The 14,303-nt window shown below is 42.3% G+C and overlaps 1 protein-coding gene across 2 annotated transcripts in view; it reads right to left on the bottom strand.

Annotated features, from left to right (window-relative positions):
* cnot6b (CCR4-NOT transcription complex, subunit 6b) overlaps positions 1-14,303 on the bottom strand; it is a 69,051-nt gene that overhangs the window by 26,155 nt on the left and 28,593 nt on the right. For both annotated transcript variants that reach the window (XM_060927279.1, XM_060927280.1), the window contains exons 7-12: positions 12,162-12,230; positions 11,835-11,992; positions 9,793-9,947; positions 6,266-6,420; positions 5,946-6,179; positions 587-789 (exon numbers count right to left, since the gene is read on the bottom strand). In XM_060927279.1, coding sequence (XP_060783262.1) covers positions 587-789; positions 5,946-6,179; positions 6,266-6,420; positions 9,793-9,947; positions 11,835-11,992; positions 12,162-12,230 — 974 coding nt within the window. The remainder of the gene's footprint in view (positions 1-586; positions 790-5,945; positions 6,180-6,265; positions 6,421-9,792; positions 9,948-11,834; positions 11,993-12,161; positions 12,231-14,303) is intronic.

Here is a 14,303-nt window from a genome sequence, read left to right as displayed (position 1 = left end):
ATTAATTGTGTGCAAATATTTATGCTGAAATTAAAACTATACGATCCACACCACCACACCAGAAGCATATCGAGTCCATTACACATGCAGCAAATACGCTCACCATGTAGTTATGTTACAGAGCCAGGCAGCGTACTACAGAGGGGAACTGAGAAAGCCAAGCACACACACACACACACACACACACACATATATCAGGAGGGAAATTTTAGACATATTTTGCAATTATTTTACAGGGAAACGGTTAGTAATTTATTAGCCGAGAATGTACCGGAATGCCCTCAGACCACGGCAGCTTCACCGCTGCAAATTCCAGAGCCGCCTACTACTCGTTTTCAGCCAGCTACTTAAGATTTTCTGGAGAACCCTGCTAATGGCACTGAAGACCTGTACAAAATATAAACCTCTGCACAAGTTAAGGTCTTAATTGCCTCGTTAAATATGAAGGCAGTCCTGCTGAATCACATAACATTCTTGTGTGTCATAAAAAAAAAAAAAAAAAGTCTGACACGCCCTCCTTATCCATCCCGTAATATCAATATGATAAAAAGCCAGACTCTGACATGGAAGACCTGATGTCACGGACCTTGAAGTCGAAGGTGTAGTTGGTGTAAGGCATGAGCCCGTTCTCGTAGGCACTCTTGAGCTTGAAGCCGTGCGTGATCCTGCCGTTGGACGAGCTGTTCTTGCCGTTGCAGTTGAAGTTGGTCAGACTGTCGCTGTAGCGCAGCTCTTTAAAGTCTTTGTGTGTGCAGTCGACCCCGCCTGTGCTCAGGAATTCCACCACACCTGGAAAATACAGCACATCACACACACAAAGCTTAAAAAAAAAAAAAGGAATAACTGCTCTGAAATACTAGCCTAGTAAACTAGACCCACCCGCCTAGCAGCCAAAAATATTTTTGCCTACGAGTGGGTCTAGCCTCGCACCATATAAACAAAAACACCCCGGGCATCAAATCGTGCCCGCCAATCACAACGCAAGGTTTTTGTTTGGATTCTTTGGGCGGGCTTTTGCAAGAGTGACGACAAAGCTGCGCGACGCTGGAGAAAGCACAGCAGGAAAGATGGCTACGGCTAGTGAACAGCGCGCGTTTGACTCCGCTTTGGAATCAGTTTTAGAAGAATTAGACTTGGAGTTTTCGTTGAAACATGAGCAGGAAGAGGCTCTCCGCTCATTCCTTTTCAAGAAGGACGTTTTCGCTGTTTTGCCGACCGGCTATGGCAAAAGTCTGATCTACCAGCTGGCTCCGCTCGTAGCCAAAAGGATGGGGCTAGTTTGTGCAGTACGAAGAATTAATAAACAGCTTTGAAACATTACTTTTTGATTGTTTCTTATTTTCCCGTTATTTTAAATTTAAGGGAAATTATTTCACCAAACACCACTAAATAAAAATAAAAACTCAAACAGTTTAAGCAAACCCTTGAAAAACACTTGAAAAAAAAAATAAGAGTTAAGTATGTGGTACAGACTCCAAACTTGTGGTCATTATCTCCAAACTTCTTAATATCTAGAACCTGTTTATTAATTAATACGCATTTTGAAAAATTATTTATTTCAAGGCCTCCCCCACTGCTTTCTGTCGCTCTGACTACGTCACAGTCACTGTTGCGCTGATTGGTCAGAGCGTTGGCCTATACGCACAGAGACGGTTTGAAAGACAGCAGTTTGTTCCTCCCACACCCTTCGGAAATGTCTACAACCGAGACCAGACTAAATATTCACATTTAGTCTGGCTTGCCGGGCTACTGAAATACAGCAAATGCTGCAGAGAAAAAACAAAACCTAGATAGAATTTGTGCTAGCTGTTATAAACCCGGACACGTCTGGTCACCGTACCCTATAGATCCGGAACAGTAAGAGATACAGAATGACGCTTAGTGAGGAAAAGTTGCGGCCTGCCGCCCTGAACAAAATTTAAGTTAAGAGTAATTAAAAATAAAAAATAAAAAAAAATCCCATTTTCATGGATCATTCTCCAGTTCAATGATCCAGATCACTACCAAAAGTCATAGCAACATAATTCAGCCCAGAGGTATTCATGTGAAATTTGGTGGCGGTTGGTTGAAAAAGTGTCCTAAAAACATTAGGAGAATAAGAATAATAATAGGGCGGCACGGTGGTGTAGTGGTTAGCGCTGTCGCCTCACAGCAAGAAGGTCCGGGTTCGAGCCCCGTGGCTGGCGAGGGCCTTTCTGTGTGGAGTTTGCATGTTCTCCCCGTGTCCGCGTGGGTTTCCTCCGGGTGCTCCGGTTTCCCCCACAGTCCAAAGACATGCAGGTTAGGTTAACTGGTGACTCTAAATTGACCGTAGGTGTGAATGTGAGTGTGAATGGTTGTCTGTGTCTATGTGTCAGCCCTGTGATGACCTGGCGACTTGTCCAGGGTGTACCCCGCCTTTCGCCCATAGTCAGCTGGGATAGGCTCCAGCTTGCCTGCGACCCTGTAGAACAGGATAAAGCGGCTAGAGATAATGAGATGAGATGAGAATAATAATAGTAAGAAGAAAGTAGAAAGCGCTTGAGTAAGTCCAGGGTTTCTGCAGGCTTGAACAAGTTCAATTTAAGACTTTTTAAGACCATAACAGGTTAAATTTAAGACTTATGCCGCACAAAAAAATAAAGAAAGAAAGAAAATTGGGAGAGCCTGAATTACTTTCAAAATAACAAAATTTATCATTCACCAATGAACTCATTACATCCCCAGGGTGCGCTCTTGCATTAATGAGGAACTTATGCCGCTTTTCCACTACAAACGCGGCTGAGTCGGGCTGAGCCGTGCCGTGCTGAGTCGGGCTGAGTGGGGCTGTTGGAGTTGCATTTCGACTACAACCGCGCTGAACCGTGCTGGCTGGAAGTGGGTGGACACATTGGGTGGAGTTAGCGAAAGTGGGTGGACATCACGTGATGTCGTTAAGCAGCGCAAACAGTGACATCAGTGATCTTTTAAGCGGTAGTCTCACGACCCGAATAGTAAACAATAAACATGGAGGACATGGAGTCGTTAGTGTTGCTGGTCTTGGTGCTGTGGCTTGTTGTCACCGACAACGCGGACAGATACTGGCAAGAGCGTATAGATGAGGCGAGGCGCATAAGGCTTCAGAAATTCTCGTAATTCGTAATTCTCCTTCTTCCGGGTTTGCGGTGTTTACAGATCCCAGCGTGCTCGCGGGGCGTGTGTGGGCGTGTAAGGACACTCCTCCTCACCAAATCAGTGCACAGGGGAGTGTCTGCTCACGCCCCCAACCTCACTCAGCTCGCTTTGGCTCGCTTCAGCCCTACCCCAAAACGGTGCGAGTTTTAGGGGCTAAGCAGGGCTGAAGCGAGCTGAGTCGTGCTGGTTTTTGGTAGTCGAAACGCGAGCCGTGTCGGGCTGAAGTGAGCTGAAGCGAGCTGAAAAAGGGTAGTGGAAAAGGGCCATAAGTTGCAGTGGAGCCAAAGACATCCCGCAAATCACTTGAGGATGAGGCGTTCGATTCCGTACGGTTTGCGTGTTGTAACGTTACAGTTCGCACGGAGTTAGCTGATACACCGTCTCGAGATGTGCTTGGACCTGACAACGGTTAACAAAATTGAGTGATGGCATGCGATTGTTGCAGACTTTTATGGGCAGCCTGGTGCTTCTCCGCTTTCGCGTGCGATTCCAGTGCCTTTACAGCCAGGGTGCCAAATTTGAGTGTTCTTTTGCACAATGTGCAGTACGCCTCAAACGGATTGTTTGGTACACGTTTTAACCAGTCTATGGAATCACTGCGTTCAAGCCAGCAGTCGTTAAACTTGCATTTGCCCATTTTGCTACAAACCGTGACAATCTCCCTCGCTTCTTTTAGGCTCTACTGTCTAAATGCGCGCGTGCCACGCCCTGTGCATCACCATGCCAACCGGGCTAGACGCCGGATTCCACTGTGTCTCATTTGTAGTTTGCAGCGTAGCCTACTGATACTATATGACTAATTATGAATATCACCAACGCATTTAACAAAAAAAAAAGCGAATGAGGTAAATGGACGTAATGATTTAAGACTTCACAAAATTACATTTAAGACCTACAATGCAAAATATGCTCGTATTTTAGACTTTTTAAGGCCTTAAATTTGGATTATCAAATTTTAGACTTTTTAAGACTCCGCGGAAACCCTGGTAACAATTTGCACCAGCGCCCCTAGTGCAAATTTTATTAATTAATTAGGGAAAAAAAAACCCTCACTGCATCCTTGCGTGAAGAAAGATTTCAGCTACTACATTACAATATATTTTATATAAATCCGCTACTCAAACACCTCTCATTTGAATACTTGATTCTGACTGGTCACAAGGTGCTGACTGATTTCCCATAACTGTAGCTTTGACAGTACTTCAAAAATCGCAGGCTTATTTTAACGCACTCCTTCGAATTCGTCATCGTTTCTACAGCAAGGAAGGAGTCTCCAGTTTCAGAGTACCGTATTTTTCGGACTATAAGTCGCACTTTTTTTCATGGTTCGGCTGGCCATGCGACTTATACTCCGGTGCGACGTATATATGGTTTTGTTTTGTTTTTTTCACCGCGGAATAACTGGAGCTGATAATGAGTCTGACGACAGCCACGCAGAAGAAGAGGAAACGGCGCTTCATCTGCCGCTGGAGTTGGCAGAGTTGTTCAGAAGCGACACCGAGGATGAGGAATTCAATGGATTTGCTGATTTGGAGTGAAATCACCAGCTTGATAAACTTGATTGACCTGTGTTTTATTATTAATGATAGGCCTATAGTTATTTAAATAAGTTATGTAGTGATTTTAGGCAGTGCTTAATTTGTGAAGTGGGAGGTCCCAGAACGCAGGAGGTGGGTGGGTCCGGCAACTCAAAAAAAAAAAAAAGGCGGGGGATGGTTTACTATAACTTTACGCACATGCGCTTATTGTGTGTGTAAAATAATAATAATAATAATAATATCAGACATTATGATCTTAGAAAACGCTTTAGTGACAAACAGTTACAGACAGTAATATGTCGTGATATTATAAAATATTCATTTTTATTAGTCTATATATTAAATTATATATTACATTTATCTTCTAAAATAACAGACTGTACTCATCACAACCGGTTTATTTCACCATTGGAGATCAGATCACACAAGACATGAGTTAAATGACTCATTTTAAGGATTTAAGTAGGGGATTTAAAAGCGGTTGTTGTTTGTTTGTTTTTTTTCACTAGACGGTTGTTTTTACTACCGTACCTGTCTTTGGAGATGATATACCTATAGCCTACTTGACCTCTGATTTGATGAAATAAAATTCGACAAAAATGAAGAATGACACTCCTCGATGATGACTACAGCTTTAATAACACAGATGAAAGAGCCATGGGGCGATAATAAGCCCTACCGGTAAAAATATTCTAAAAGCAAACTGATTAATGCATCAGTAATAGGCTACTAATATTAGTTATAATAATAATATAGGCTATTAGTAATAACGATAGTGATAGTATTAAAGATAGTAGTAGATATTTAAAATAATCAGACTAGGCTACTTACAGGGCAAAGGGCGCGTTATCACTGCTCAGCTGTTCGTTTATTAAATAAACAATGCAGTCGCGCAGTAACCACGCGCCGCTTATCAGATACAATCACAGATTCTATGGATAGAATAACCCTTCAAAAAAGTGCGACTTGTAGTCCGGTGCGACGTATATATGTTTTTTTCGTCTTCATAATGCATTTTTTGGCTGATGCGACTTAAACTCCGGAGCGACGTATAGTCGGGAAAATACGGTATATAGAAAGCTCAATACGTTTAGGATTAAAATCCATAGCAAACTAGAACAGATGAAAATTCTAGCATGGTTCATAGAGAACACAAGACAAGACGGCAGCAGCAGCACCACCACACGAGAGTCTAATACGATACGCGAGCATTTCTGATTCATTCGATTCAAGTGAAACTGAACGAGGACAAACCAGAGTCAGGCAGCGAGTTGAGGTCAGCACACAGCACCAGAGGGATGGTGTTGGTTTCTCCAGATATGGACGAGAGCTTTAGGCTGCGTGATGCTTTGTCCACGATGTTCTTCACCTCGGACAGGAACATCATGGTCTGTACCAGTTTCACATCGGAGTATTCTGGGTCCCAGTGCATATGGGCGTTGGCCACCAGGAGGAGCTGTTTCTCCAGGCCAAGGAGAGACTTGCCCGCTACTCGCAGATAGCAAAGAAAGAAAGTTAAAAAAAAAAAAATTAGAACAGAATTTACTTGAACGATTTATTTTCCAGAGACTCACATGTCATCTCCATCATTTCCCTGCGTAGCTCCAGCAGCACCGCCACTCCGATGTTGTCCTTGGTCATGACACGATTCAGCATGGCCTCCGAGCCCTCCGAGTTAGCCATGGCCAGCTGGTTAAACTCCACTGTGTGCTTCTGCACCACGCTGAACCTGAACATAAGCAGCATGCAATTAAAAAAAAAATTAAAACCTAATTCAAGGTTATAAAGCAAAGCACAGCCTGACAGAGGAAATTATTTAATAGCTTAGAAGACTGAATATAATACAGTTAAGTATATGATTCAATTCAGCCCCCATATGAATTGTTTCAGCACCAATACAATTTGATTCAGCACCCATATGATTAAACTCAATGCACTGCATGCATACAATTCGAATCAGCACCCTAATAAGTTTTTCAGCATTCATTCAATTCGAGTCGATTCAGCACCCATACGATTAGATTCAAATGCATTGTTTGCATACGATTCGATTCAGAACCATACGTTCCAATTCAGCACCCGAGTAAGGTTTTCAGCACTCATACGATTCAATTCAAAGGCATTGTACACATATGAATCGATTCAGAACCACACATTCCAATTCAACACCCGAGTAAGGTTTTCAGCACTCGTATGATTCAATTCAATGCATTGTATGCACACAATTCAAATCAGCACCCTAATAAGTTTTTCAGCATTCATATGATTCAATTCAGCACCCATACAATTCAATTAAATGCATTGTATGCATACGATTCAAATCCGAACCATAGGATTCAAAATCAGCACCCAGACGATTCAATTCAATTCAATGCACTGTATGCATACAATTTGATTCAGAACCAGGCATTCCGATTCAGCACCCGAATAAGCTTTCCAGGACTCGTATGATTCAAATTCAGCAGCCATACGACTCGATTCAGGACTATACATTCTAATAAGATTTTCAGCGCCCATACAAATAGATTCAATGCATTGCATGCAAACGATTCAATTCAGCACCCATATGAGTCGATTCAGTGCACTGGACACATACAATCCGATTCAGAGCCATACATTCCAATTCAGCACCCTAATCAGTTTTTCAGCACCCATACAATTCGAATTAGCACCCATGGGATTCGATTCAATACCAATCTGATTCCAATTCGGCACCCTAATAATTTTTTCAGCACTCCTACGATTCAGCACTGATTTAACTCCGCACCCATGATTCGATTCAGCACTCGGTTTTCCTTACTACGGAAGCCGCGAGAGGCCCTTCATATAATCTTTTTTTATTCACCTTGTTATCCCGAGATAACGACATAATTAATTCGAGATCTCAAGAAAACAAAACAATTATTTCATGATCTCAGCTGGATCACTGTATCTCCGTCGGTAGAGACGAAGCCGGGCCAGTCTTCTGCGGAGGTGCCGCGGACTAATTTTGAAATGATCCCTTATTAAAAGACTTAATGCAATCTCTCCCTGTGTCAACCCCTGATCAAAATATTGCCTCATTAGGTGATCAATTATTCCAGACATTCTAATGACCAAAGTTGCGTCTATTGAGGTTTTTCACTCACGTGACCAAGTCATGTGATGCTGCCATTTTGGACGTCACGGCTCGAATCGGTTTGAATGCGAGGAAGGCGACAAATGAAAAACATAAAAGAAAAAGGAGCGAGATGCAGAAAACACCTTCACTATCCAGCGACGTAGGGCATTTACAGGGTGAGCAGAGGGAGAGGTATTTGCAAAAATTGAGGTGAGCAGGCTTAGAGAACGACGTTTACCTGCTTCCACCAGGATTGCTCACTGACGTACAGAAGTACACGAAGCCCTCGTCTTTACCTGACTTCGGCCCACATGATCTGTATACCTATGTCGTTAAAAACCCGTCGCCATACACAGGTATTGATCTGAAAGCGTATAAGAGTTTGGATACCTACAAATATTTTGTGTCAGGCTGGGTCACATGCCTACATCAGTGGGTCGTCCCTGGAGCCGGTGGTCGCCATCGTATTACAGCTAAGGTTTGTTCACATTTTCATTTACTTTCGGTCCTCAGGATAAACAAAATGTTATTAAATGTCATTGAAATAACTTCTTAGTCTGTTGAGACATGGCCCGTTATAAATTTGCTGTTACCAGGCAATGACCAAGAACTGTATTATTAGGGTCGGTGTCTGTGTTGTAGCAGTGTACTAGCAGCTAGCTGTTAGCACTAGCTAATGTCAACAACATCATAGCTGGTATGTTACTGTAGCAATGTTTACGTTCAGTCATTTGGATGACTGTTAAAACCTTTCAGTCTCAAGTTTTTCCTTTACTGGATTTACTAGTTTACTGTAATTATGATCCGGCAGCTATTTACACCGGATCCAGTGTAAATAGCTGCCGGAGCGCGCTCCGGTTTGCTCCCCCTCAAATTAAGCAGCGCGCTCCGGCTTGCTCCCGGAGCGCGCTGCTTAATTTGAGGGGGAGCAAGCCGGAGCGCACTCTGGAACCTCGGCTGGAGCACTCCGGGAGCAAGCCGGAGCGCGCTGCTTAATCTGAGGGGGAGCAAGCCGGAGCGCGCTCCGGCAGCTATTTACACTAGATCCAGTGTAAATAGCTGCCGGATCATAATTACAGTAAAATAGTAAATACAATAAAGGAAAAACTTGAGACTGAAAGGCTTTAACAGTCATCCAAATGACTGAACGTAAACATTGCTACAGTAACATACTAGCTACTATGTTGTTGACATTAGCTAGCTTGACCTTCAAAATGGCGGACACCGGGGCGTCACGTTACCCTGTGACGTCAGGTGAAAAACCTCAATACAGAATGAGAAATAACCCCAAAGTCAGCATATCACAAGTCTCTTGGCGCACCTGAATGAACCATTTCTCAGCTGTTTACTCGAGATCATGAAATAATTGTTTTGTTTTCTCGAGATCTCGGAATAACGGTTTTGTTTTCTCGAGATCTCGAATTAGTTGTGTTGTTTTCTCGAGATCCTGAATTAATTATGTCGTTATCTCGGGATAACAAGGTGAATAAAAAAAAGGATGATATGAAGGGCCTCTCTCGGCTTCCGTACCTTACCGTCCCTAATTTTTATACATTAAAAGAGCGCCTCTCAAACTTTTCTACAGGCTCCCTCAGTATAAACTACTCAAAAAACGAGCCACATTAATTACGTACAATAATATTCTGCCTATTTACCAGCCTTTTTTTTTTTTTTAATTCCTGAATGGCTGGTTTTTGAGTGACTGAGGTTTGGATTAAACCCATTCAGATCAAGTGACCAGTCAAACCTTCTAATAACTAAAAGGAACGGGATAATAAACTAAACACCTTTGAAAAACACGGTTTGTGATTTCCACCACTGGAACGCTACGTTTCATGGTCCGCACTTTAAGAACAACAACAAAAAATCTCATCGCTCATTTTTGTTCCGTGTCAACAGGTCTTCACAAGCTGAGATTCAGCTCGGCTGGCGAGTTGAATCAGGCAACTCATCGTGAACATGAACTCATCGTGTTGGAAATGTGAAATGAGTTGCACCCACTTTTCGGTCTTGTAAAATATTGCACATCCGTCCACGTGTTTCCTGTCTGACTCGGACATGGTCCTGGCTCGGGACTTCGGACTGAAGAATCCATCGTATCCTTGCGCTTTCAGCTCCACCAGGAAGTAGTTATAATACTGTTCCGTCTCCACTTCCTGAACAGCACAAAGCGATGGATTTGAGCGAACAGCATCATGCAGTATAAATCAGACCCTATACGTCTCATCCTTACACTATACACTAGATAGCACCAGGATTGTACAGAGCGTTATATCACATCACGAATAAACACTTCATTCTGATTGGTCAGAAGCTGTTGATGAATTAATCTGCGATAGCAGCTCTGGCGCAAATTGTTACTCTCACTCAGGATTTTAAAACTTTATTATTATTCTCCGAATGTTTTTAGGACACTATTTCTCCCAACCAATCGTCACATGAAGAACACTTCTGGGCTGAATTACACTGCTATGGCTTTTGGTGCTGATCTGGATCACTGATCAGTAATGATCCATGAAAAATGGGATTTTTTTCAGTCGATTTTTTTTCAATTTTTTTTTTTTCTTCAGGACGGCAGGGTGCAACTTTTCCTCACTAAGCATCATTCTGTATCTCTTACCATTCCGGATCTATAGGGTACGGTGACCAGACGTCTCGGTTTGTAACAGCTAGCGCAAATTACTGTGAGTCACAGTCTTTAGCTATTTTTTGAATCTGATTGGTCAGAAGGTGTGCATTAGTTTTGTATAACAGTACAGGTAGCTCCAGCTGAAACGTGACCAATACTAATCGCTCGTTCTAATACATTACGGTTTCCATAGTAACAGGTCGCATACGGGAATTTATACAGTGGACTAAATTACACATTGAAATCATTGGCAAATCGCTGTGGTATAATCAGAACGCCACTCATTATACCACATCACTTCCCGAGCTGTGTATTATTTTTTGTTTTGGCTGCAGGGTTTATATTAATGCGCTTGCGCTAATATTAACCCTAACTTATTGATATGCTAAGGTGTTCTGTGAGATGAGGGTTTTTTTTTAAAGGAGTCTCCAGCGTCAGCGCTTCAGATATAACACAAGGAATAAAAGAGGAATAAAACTGTTATTTAAAAAAAAAAAACACACATTAATTAACTGCAGTAACACTACGCCATGTTACATCGTACCACTCCTACTTTTGTGGCTACTGCATCATAGAGGCGAAGCCACGATGTTATCGTGTTCTAAGAATGAGTGGAACAATAGCGAAACTTCGTAACCGGTCAGCACTTATCCTGATCAAGTTCGATTACCCGTTCTACGTCTTGATAAACTTCGGAACCAACTAGAAACGAAATAAAAGAAACGTCATTATAACTTCGTAGTATCGGAAGATAAATCGGCAGATAAAAAGATCATCGAAATTCGCCTCGTGGTTCGCCAAGGCTACCGTTTTTCGATATCGAGTACCGCAAGCGGTGTTTATTTTCAGAAAATTGACCTTTTGATTATCACAGCTTTTGTTTGGTCCTTCTGAAAGGTCAAATGAAAGGGTTTGTAAGGTTTTTTGGCCGATATTTGCACCAAGAATTCCAGCCATTCAACAAAAACTCGAGAAGGCAGCGAAGACGGCGTTGGAATCTTTTCAGCGATCCGCTGGGTTTGCAAGTCCAATGTGGGAATAAATCGGCTCTTTCGGGGGATAATCGAGCCCTTTCGAGGGATTATTTGTTTTAGAGTCTTCACACTACGCAAAATTACGAAATAATGCTTCCGAGACAATTCATGAACAAGTGCTTTCTTACTATTCTGAAAATAGAGTTCACAGCACTGTATTTTGAACAAAACACAGTCACCAAAACATTCCGAGCCCTGATGCTGCTCACAGCTTGGTGACGCTTGCAAGAAATAAGGCGAGTATAACTGATAACATGTATATATGCGATATTTACTGTATGGACATGGGATCAGAAAACTGTTTTATTTATAAGCAGTAGCCACATGGACCCACAGGGTACCTATTTTTTTTTTTTTAAATAGTTTTAAGCAGGTGGTACCTGCAGGCTGATGATGTCAGCATTACAGCTGAGGATTTCCTGCATGATGGCCTTCTTCCTGTACTCCCAGTTGAGAGCCCAGGGAGGGCAGTAGCCGTACAGCTGGCGCGTGGCGTACTTATCACACAGTACGTTGTAACACATTACTGAGAACACGGCTGAGAGCAAAGAGACACAGCGGCGTAAACAACAGGCCTTTTCTTTTACCGTCTGCCAACCACCTGTTCGGTTAATTCTTAACCACTGGCCCTGAACATGCAAATTAGCAAGCAGTGTAAACAAAACACGCTGTCATGGTACTGACTCAGATGAGAAAATCAGGAGTACCTGCAGGCCTGGCTCTCTCCGGCTCCTGCAGTACAATCCACGACCTGGATGGCGGCTGCTCGGTTGGGACTAAAAAAAAAAAAAACGGGCAAAAAAAAAAGTATAAACAGTCAACCTGACGCCATTTATGTGACTATTATATAATTTAGGTGCATTTTCTATGATCCATCCTGAACGATTTGCATATTAATCGTCGTAATTCACACTTGCTCTTCAGTTATGTCCGAGATTTATCATACTGCAATTCTAAATTAACATTTTGAACTTAAACGTCCTTAACTGACACGGTCTATGCTTCCAAAGCATCAACTTTCATGCCAATACGCTGATCATTTCATAGCTAACCAATCAGTCGAGTCAAGTCTCTAATACACAGTACTGTGCACAAGTCTTAGGCTACGTTCACACTGCAGGCTGAAGTGACTCAAATCCGATCTTTTCGCCCATATGCGACCTGTATCCGATCTTTTATTGACAATATGAACGACACGGATCCGATTTTTTCAAATCCGACCCAGGCCGTTTGGATATGTGGTCCTAATTCCGATTCCTATCCGCTCTTTTCATATGCGACTTCAGTCTGAACCGCCAGGTCGCATTCATCCGACTTACACGTCATCAACAAGCCACAAACGTCACTATTCTGCGCTGAAGTAAGCGGCGGGTCTCTCAAAAAAAAGTTACAACAACATGGGGCATAATCACGGGCGCAGATGGGGGGGGGGGATTCGTCCCACCCAGATTTAAATTCACTTCGTTCGGTCCCCCCCCCCCCTTTGCATAAGGCAAACCTCACGGAAAAATCAAAAGACTAATTACCATTCGGTTTATTGAGGTGCACGGCAGTGTATACATAGTTGCAACAACTCACATAAAACAAAACAAAGACTGATATTCGGTTGGTTGAGCTGCGCAGACTGCACAGGTTGCGAGCTCGAGCTTGGTTGCTATAGTAACCCACAACACGTTTGACAGGCGGGTTGGGGTTGGTTTGCTGGCAGCTTTGTCCCCCCCCCCAGTTCAAAAAACGTATCTGCGCCCCTGCGCATGACATCAATGCGAGGGACGCTTCGGGCTGTGAAGGTTCTGAATCTTCTCAATGGAAGGACGCAGAGGTTAGGGAGCTGATTTCCATTTGGGGGGATGCAGCTATTCAAGCTAGATTGGATGAGTCATACCGCAACCGGGCGGTTTTACTTCCGTAAACACTGGCCATGCTCACTGCGTGTGACGTCGTCGTATCCTGCAGTGCGCATGCGGAACACTTTTAGGTCGCTTTTCGTTCATACTGAGGATCACATACAAGTCGCATATATTTGTTAATGTGAACGACCTCACAAAAAAATCGGATTTCACAAAAAAATCGGAATTGAGCATTAAGCCTTGCAGTGTGAACGTAACATTAGAGACATGTAAAGAAATACTGGAGAGCAAAAATGGCTTAAAATAATCAAATAAAATGTTTCAGCATTAAAATAATAATAATAATAATAATAATAATAATAATAATAATAATCAGTAAGTCATAATAAATATAAAAGTCAATATTTGGTGCGAGATGAAATTCCCTTTGCTTTATATATTTAAAAAAAAAAAAAAAAAAAAAAGGTCATCATCTCCGGTCCAGTGAGTGCAGTTTTATGCGGAAATGAGCTGTAGGTTTTACTGAGCATCTTCCAGAACCAGCCCCAGTTCTTCTGGACACTTTGACTGTCACACTCGCTTCTTCATTTTGCACCAAAACCCAGCAGCCTTCCTTAACTTTTCTTTTTTCATCTGAAAAGAAAGTGCTCTCTTGTGGAACATGCTGCTCAGATACAAACTTTTTTTTTTTCTTGTAACATTTACTTTTGTGCTGGAAAAAAAAAAAAAAGAACGTTTGGAACTCTACATTGTTTTTGTGGTGTTGACTCGATAATGTAGCAGTCAGAAAACAGAAATCTATAACAAAGTTTGTATGGAATGTGTGTCTAAGAGTTTTGCACAGCACTGTAGATGGATAAAAATTAAAAACATGTGGTACCCAGGAATTTTTTTTTTTTTAATTAAAAAAAATGCCAGTGGTGTTATCCAAATTTAAACAAACAAACACCAAGAAGACAGAGTCGTCTATATCCCCCGCCCTGTATACCAACTATATAC

Source organism: Neoarius graeffei, chromosome 8, assembly GCF_027579695.1.
Source record: "Neoarius graeffei isolate fNeoGra1 chromosome 8, fNeoGra1.pri, whole genome shotgun sequence".
Taxonomy (NCBI): Eukaryota; Metazoa; Chordata; class Actinopteri; order Siluriformes; family Ariidae; genus Neoarius; species Neoarius graeffei.
This window is presented reverse-complemented; position numbering and strand designations above follow the sequence as displayed.